Source organism: Squalius cephalus, assembly GCF_949319135.1.
Source record: "Squalius cephalus genome assembly, chromosome: 6".
Classification (NCBI taxonomy): Eukaryota; Metazoa; Chordata; class Actinopteri; order Cypriniformes; family Leuciscidae; genus Squalius; species Squalius cephalus.
In genome coordinates this window covers 1,395,808-1,403,307 of record NC_137127.1, presented here as the reverse complement: position 1 = coordinate 1,403,307, position 7,500 = coordinate 1,395,808, and the positions used below count along the sequence as shown (strand labels likewise).

Here is a 7,500-nt window from a genome sequence, read left to right as displayed (position 1 = left end):
TTTATTATTATATCATTTGTTTATATATGATTTTATGATATAGTATTATTATTATTATTATTTAAAAAAAAGAATTCGGCCATTATATTATAGGTGATTAGTACGGAGCCCCTAAGGGGACCTTTGCAAAAAAAATAAAAAAATAATACAACTTTCGCGTGCGCACGCGTTACAATTTCCGGTTTGGTTATAGTGTCATTACTACAAATGTGAGAAAAGGGATGAGATGAGAGTGTGCTTGGAGCATGCCTCCAGAGATTTGTCTTATTATAGGGAGTTTGCATTTGAGATTGTTTGTGGACTGTGCTTTACTGTAAGAAAAAAAGCATGAATATCACATAAATGAATATCAGGTCCCACATCATGGCTTACATAATCAGAGAGTAGCCTATTTCTTTTCGTTTTGAATTGTTTCGTTTAAAGACATTTCAAGCTCTCTTTAGATGTATTTCTCATGTACTGTATGTGAGGCACACTGAGTTTCGGTTAATTTATGATGAGATGCTCCAGTTCACGTGCAATGCAAGTAAGTTTTGTTTTGTAGAAAGCATTTGTTTAAAGTGAATTTCGTTTTGTATAAATTGTATCTTAATTTTAATCAAGTTTTCATCAACCAATTGCCTGTATTTAATAAATGAGAAGCAAATATAGCAGACAATATAATCATGGAGGCGCGCCGCAGTCACTTGCATTGCACGTGAACTGGAGCATCTCATCATAAATTAACCGAAACTGCTGCTGTTGGACAAAAACTATGAAATATTATTAATAGAATAAGGATACTGACTCTCTCTGTCCTCTTCAGGGGCCTCCAGGGTCCTTCGACTTCCTGTTATTGATGATGGCAGATATCCGTCATGACATCATCGAGCTGCAGGAGCGTGTGTTTGGGAAGAGGCGTGGCCTATTGGTGGACACGCCCATAATTACCAGCGGAGAGGCGGAGCTTGAGGACTGGGCGTCAGGACAGGGAGAGCTGGACCCGAACACGTGAGCGAATCAGACATCAGCACAAAACCAGCTGAACCTGAACAGGTGGAGGACGTACAGTCTCACATCATCAGACGCTTCAAATGAAGCATGCATAACGATTTTATAAACATGCATAATGAATGCTTTACCTAAAAGACTATAAGATGATGCTTGAAAGACTGAGAGGAACTGAAATTCTGTTGAAATGGGAGCAGAGATGTGAATAACACTCCTCTTCTTACAGTGCACAGTATGCATACTCATCTCTGTATTACAGGCTACACTCGCTCACTGTGTGAGATTGTGTACATGCTCAACTTCACACAAATGAACTCAAAGATTTTTAACATCTCTCTTGACTCATTTTTTTATTAGACTTGCAAAAGTCGTTTGCAATTTTACTTAAAACTTGCTTAAAAAGTTAAATATTGTTGCATACTGCTTTTTATACTATTGCATATTACATACTGTGCAGTGTGCCGTAACACTATTACTCAGTTTTGGAACACAGTCGGAGTTTATATCGTTGAAATACATGGGTGGAAATCTAATAGGTGTGAGAAAAATTCAAACTCTATTGTGTCGTATATCTGAGTGAAACGCTTCAGAAACAAGAACAAATGTGGGCGGGGCTTGATTGTGTCTGTGGGGAATTGATTGGATGGTTGTGGTTTGCTATTGGCTGATCTCTTGTGAGTGACAGGTTGCCCCGCCCACATCATCAGAGATGCTGCAAGAGGAACTTATTCTGATTCAACATTATTAACACAATAATGATGTGCACCGATAAATTATTTAGAATAAAGACTGCAATATTCCATAAAAAAATATAGGAATTGTCAATGTTGATTTCATGCTGACTTTAAATGTGAGATCCAGGTTATGTTTGAGTTCAGCAGTTCAGAGTTACTATTTAAACATCTAATAGTTTACTTCCTGTCTCTATGAAGCCCCTCCTTCTGAAAAGCACACTGTGCTCTGATTGGTCGGCTGGATCGGTGTGTTGTGATTGGTCGAGCGCTTCGAGTGTGTTTGGGAAATGTCCCGCCCCTTTCCATAACCGCCAGTTTAACACACTATACACACATTAACACAGCCACTTAACACACTACTAACTAACTCAACCAGGCCCCTCCCCTTTATTCTGTGCATTAATTATTTAAATGAGGAATATTTTGACGTGTTCGTTCCCGGAAGAAACTCAAGACTTTCAGGGAGTTCAGAAACAGTGACACTGATATAGAGAAGAACTGGAACTTTGCAGAACTTTTTTTTTTCTCAGAATAGCGAGGAAAAAAAGGCAGAATTGCACAAAAAAACACTGAATTGTGAGAAAAAGTCAGAATTGCGAGAAAAAAGTCAGAATTGCGAGGAAAACAAACAAACTAACTCAACCAGGCCCCGCCCCTTTATTCCAGGTATGAATTATTTAAATGAGGAATATTTTGACGTGTTTGTTCCCGGAAGAAACTCAAGACTACAATGGAGGCGTTTCAGGAGTTCAGAAACACTGACACTGATATAGAGAAGAACTGGAGCTTTTCATGATTAATCATCAACATTACACACTGAAGAAAGATGAAGATGGAGAAAAGCATCACAGGTCATCTTTAACATACAGATTGGTTTATTAATGCAGTAAAGCTGTGTGAGTGTGGAGTTTGTGTGTCTTGGCATCTTTCCCTGCTCTCTCGTCACAGGTCTCGCGTGGCCGTCCGAGAGCGACAGGTTTCTGAGTCTCTGCTGGAACATGCGAGTCTGCGTCTGACGGAGAGTGTGTGTGTGTGTGCTGTTGAGAAGGTGTGTTGTGTTCTTCAGAGACCCCGGAGACATGTCGTGTCTGTTGCGCTGTGTGAACTTCTCCTCTCTGCGCCGGCCGGGGAGAAGATTGTTCCAGACCTGCTCAGTTCTGTGTGATCAACAGGCTGTTAAAGGTGAGGTCTGAAACTAGCTCTCAGAGAGTGTCTTATTTACAGCTGAAAGAGTTGAGTGTCCGAACACATGTGAGTTGGTGTTTCTGTGGCGCAGATTAGAGAGGTCAGTTAAAGGAGAAGTGTGCGTCGCATGTCACTTCCCTTTGGCTCAAGCATGCGTGCGCAAGGGCACTGGATCTCTGCCAATGAGAGACTAATAATGTCCGCTGCTGCGCTCTGATTGGATGTCACCACGCCAATTATGGAGAGAAATGTGTTAGCTGATCCGCCCGTGACGCTGAGCGTCTGTGTGTGGACAAAATGTTCCCACTGTTGCATTGTAAAGTAGACAGAAAAAAGCATTGTGGGAGTCTCACACCTCACTGAAAACATCCGCAGAGCATCGAAATCACTGTTTCAAAGGCCCCCCATTATCAGAATTATGAGAAAAAAAGTTGGAATTGCAAGAAAAAAGTTAGAATTGTGGGAAAAAAGTCAGAAAAAAAACCTGTGAATTGCAAGAAAAAACTGCGAATTGCAAGGAAAAAACTCAGAATTACAAGAAAAATAGTCAGAATTGTGAGAAAGTGAGAATTGCAAGAAATTTTTTTGGAATTGCGAGGAAAAAAGTTAGAATTGTGTGAAAAAACCTGAATTGCAAGAAAAAATTGCGAATTGCAAGGAAAAAAGTCTGAATTACAAGAAAAAAAATCCGAATTGTGAGAAAGTCAGAATTACGTGAAAAAAAGACTGAATAATGAGGAAAAAAGACTGAATTGGGAGAAAAAAGTCAAAATTGCGAGAAAAAAAGTCAGAATTGCGAGAAAAAAAGACTGAATTGCGGGGATAAAGTCAGAGCTGTGAGAAAAAAAGGCAGAATTGCAGAAAAATATACTGAATTACGCAAAAAAAAGACTGAATTGCGAGGAAAAAGTCGGAATTGCAAGAAAAAATTGCGAATTGTGAAGAAAAAATCTGAATTACAAGAAAAATAGTCAGAATTGTGAGAAAGTCAGAATTGCGAGAATTTTTTTTTGAATTGCTAGAAAAAAGAGGATTGCAAGAAAAAAAGTCAGAATTGCGAGGAAAAAAGTCAGAATTGCGTGAAAACTGAATTGCAAGAAAAAATTGCGAATTGTAAGGAAAAAAGTCTGAATTACAAGAAAAAAAAACAGAATTGTGAGAAAGTCAGAATTACGTGAAAAAAAGACTGAATTGCGAGGAAAAAAGTCAGAATTGCGAGAAAAAGTCAGAATTGCGGAAAAAAAGACTGAATTGCGACGATAAAGTCAGAGTTGCGAGGAAAAAAAGGCAGAATTGCAGAAAAATATACTGAATTGTGCAAAAAAAGACTGAATTGCGAGGAAAAAAGTTTGAATTGCAAGAAAAAATTGCGAATTGCAAAGAAAAAAAGTTTGAATTACAAGAAAAAAAGTTAGAATTGCGCGAAAAAAAGACAATTGCGAGGAAAAAAGTTAGAATTGCGAGAAAAAAAGACTGACTTGCAAGACAAAAGTCAGAATTGCGAGAAAAAAAGACTGAATTGCGAGGAATAAAGTCAGAATTGCAAGAAAAAATTGCGAATTGCGAAGAAAAAAGTCTGAATTACAAGAAAAAAAGTCACAATTGCGCAAAAAAAACAATTGCGAGGAATAAAGTTATAATTGCAAGAAAAAAAGACTGAATTGCGAGAAAAAAGTCAGAATTGCGAGAAAAAAAGACTGAATTGCGAGAAAAAATTCAGAATTGCGAGAAAAAAGACTGAATTGCGAGAAAAAAGTCAGAATTGCGAGAAAAAGACTGAATTGCGAGAAAAAAGTCAGAATTGAGAGAAAAAAAGACTGAATTGCGAGAAAAAAGTCAGAATTGCGCAAAAAAAAGACTGAATTGTGAGGAAAAAAGTCAGAATTGCAAGAAAAAATTGCGAATTGCGAAGAAAAAAGTCTGAATTACAAGAAAAAAAGTCAGAATTGTGCGAAAAAAAGACAATTGCGGGGAAAAAGTCAGAGTTGCGAGAAAAAAAGTCAGAATCGCAGAAAAATATACTGAATTGTGCAAAAAAAGGACTGAATTGCGAGAAAAAAGTCAGAATTGCGAGAAAAAAAGACTGAATTGCGAGAAAGTCAGAATTGCGCAAAAAAAAGACTGAATTGCGAGGAAAAAAGTCAGAATTGCAAGAAAAAATTGCGAATTGCGAAGAAAAAAGTCTGAATTACAAGAAAAAAAGTCAGAATTGTGCGAAAAAAAGACAATTGCAAGGAAAAAAGTCAGAATTGCGGGAAAAAAAGACTGAATTGCGGGGAAAAAGTCAAAGTTGCGAGAAAAAAGTCAGAATTGTGAGAAAAAAAGACTGAATTGCGAGAAAAAAGTCAGAATTGCGCAAAAAAAGACTGAATTGCGAGAAAAAAAGTCAGAATTGCAAGAAAAAATTGCGAATTGCGAAGAAAAAAGTCAGAATTGTGAAAGTCAGAATTGTGCAAAAAAAAGACAATTGCGAGGAAAAAAGTTAGAATTGCGAGAAAAAAAGACTGAATTGCGAGAAAAATATACTGAATTGTGCGAAAAAAAGACTGAATTACGAGGAAAAAAGTCAGAATTACGCGAAAAAAACTGCGAACTGCAAGAAAAAATTGCGAATTGCGAGAATAAATTGCGATTTGAGAGAAAAAAGTCTGAATTGAGTATTGTGTGGCGGAAAAAGCTTCCAAACAGGACAAAAAGCTTTTATTGCAAAGGCAACATTTCTAATTTACATTGTTTAATTTTTTCAATTAATGTTTTTTTTCCAGCTTTATTTAAATTATTAGAAATGTTTTTAATAGTTTTAGTTAACGATAATAACCTTGGTCTATAGTAATTCTTACTAGAAATATTTCTGAGAATAAGGTGAGTGACCTGGTCAGGTGTTCTGCTGTTAGCACACTACTAGAGGGTTGCTATGCAGTTGCTAGTGAGTTTTGGGGTGCTCATACTGTAGCTGGTTTCTTCCTGTCTCGTGTGTGTGTGTGTATGTGTGTGTGTCAGGTGTGCGGTATAAAGATGTGCAGGTGGGAGTCCCTAAGGAGATCTTCCAGCAGGAGCGGCGGGTGTCCGTGTCTCCCGCCGGTGTGGATCTGCTGGTCAAGCAGGGCTTCAGGGTGTGTGTGGAGTCCGGCGCCGGAGCCGAGGCTAAGTTCTCTGACGATCAGTATCGGGCCGCCGGAGCTCAGATCACCGACACCAAGGGGGCGTTCGGGTCCGATCTGGTCCTGAAGGTGAGAATCATGTCTTTTAGACACACACACACACACACACACACACACACACACACACACACACACACACACACACACACACACACACACACACACACACACACACACACACACACACACACACACACACCAGGGGGGCGTTCGGGTCCGATCTGGTCCTGAAGGTGAGAATCATGTCTGCTAGACACACACACACACACACACACACAGACACCAGAGGGCTTGCGTGTTCACGAGTGTGTGTGTGTGTGTGTGTGTGTGTGTGTGTGACGCCTCTCTGTCCCGCAGGTTCGAGGGCCGGTGTTCAGCGAGGGCTTGCGTGTTCACGAGTGTGTGTGTGTGTGTGTGTAATGCCTCTCTGCTCTCTGTCCTGCAGGTTCGAGGGCCGGTGTTCAGCGACGGCTTGCGTGTTCACGAGTGTGATCTCCTGAAGCCCGGATCGACGCTGGTGAGCTTCATCTACCCGGCCCAGAACCCCGAGCTCCTGCAGCGGCTCAGCGGCCGGCGCTGTTCAGTGCTAGCGATGGACCAGGTGCCGCGCGTCACCATCGCTCAGGGCTACGACGCGCTCAGCTCTATGGCCAACATCGCAGGGTGACACACACACACACACACACACACACACACACACACACACACACACACACACACACACACACACACACTCATGATGACCTCGTCTCATTGGCTGCTCTCGTTGGCAGGTATAAGGCGGTGGTTCTCGCAGCCAATCACTTCGGCCGGTTCTTCACGGGTCAGATCACAGCGGCGGGGAAAGTTCCTCCAGCGAAGGTGAAGCTCTCGGCTCTCCTCAGTCTGACTGGCACTCGCTAGGCAGCGTCCCACAGGCCCTATGAAGTGCACTCGCTAGGCAGTGTCCCACAGGCCCTATGAAGTGCACTCGCTAGGCAGTGTCCCACAGGCCCTATGAAGTGCACTCGCTAGACAGTGTCCCAGACTCTGCAGACTCTGTTGAATGGTTGCACTAAATTTTAGTAATCAAAAAGCACTTCTAATTAATTAAAATCATGAAACTTGTTCAAAATTCAAAAAAGCTTATTAAAAGTTTAACATAAATGACATCTTTAGGGCCTAATGAAATTTTAATTTTTCTGAGCTCCTTTTTATGATTAAATAAAATTTTAGTAATCTCAAAAACGCATCTAATTAATTGAAATCATGAAACACCATTTAACAACTATTTATTAAAAGTTTAACGAACATTACATTTTTAGGGCACTATGAGTGTTATTTTTTTTTCCTGGATTTCTTTTTTCCATTTGAACTTTTCTGGACCCAGTTTTAGTGGTTTAAAAAAATACTAATCAAAGACCAAAAGCAAAAATTACATTTAGGGCCCT

The 7,500-nt window shown here is 40.1% G+C and overlaps 2 protein-coding genes across 3 annotated transcripts in view; both read left to right on the top strand.

The window, feature by feature from the left end:
• Window positions 1-1,783, top strand: part of LOC307160060 (collagen and calcium-binding EGF domain-containing protein 1-like) — a 13,819-nt gene extending 12,036 nt beyond the window's left edge. For both annotated transcript variants that reach the window (XM_079873872.1, XM_079873871.1), the window contains one exon: window positions 806-1,783. In XM_079873872.1, the coding sequence (XP_079729998.1) occupies window positions 806-994 (189 nt within the window). In that variant the 3' untranslated portion in view covers window positions 995-1,783. The remainder of the gene's footprint in view (window positions 1-805) is intronic.
• An 889-nt stretch (window positions 1,784-2,672) lies between these two features.
• Window positions 2,673-7,500, top strand: part of nnt2 (nicotinamide nucleotide transhydrogenase 2) — a 32,749-nt gene continuing 27,921 nt past the window's right edge. Inside the window, exons 1-4 of the mRNA XM_079873854.1 lie at window positions 2,673-2,906; window positions 5,910-6,139; window positions 6,516-6,733; window positions 6,844-6,931. Coding sequence (XP_079729980.1) covers window positions 2,804-2,906; window positions 5,910-6,139; window positions 6,516-6,733; window positions 6,844-6,931 — 639 coding nt within the window. The 5' untranslated portion in view covers window positions 2,673-2,803. The remainder of the gene's footprint in view (window positions 2,907-5,909; window positions 6,140-6,515; window positions 6,734-6,843; window positions 6,932-7,500) is intronic.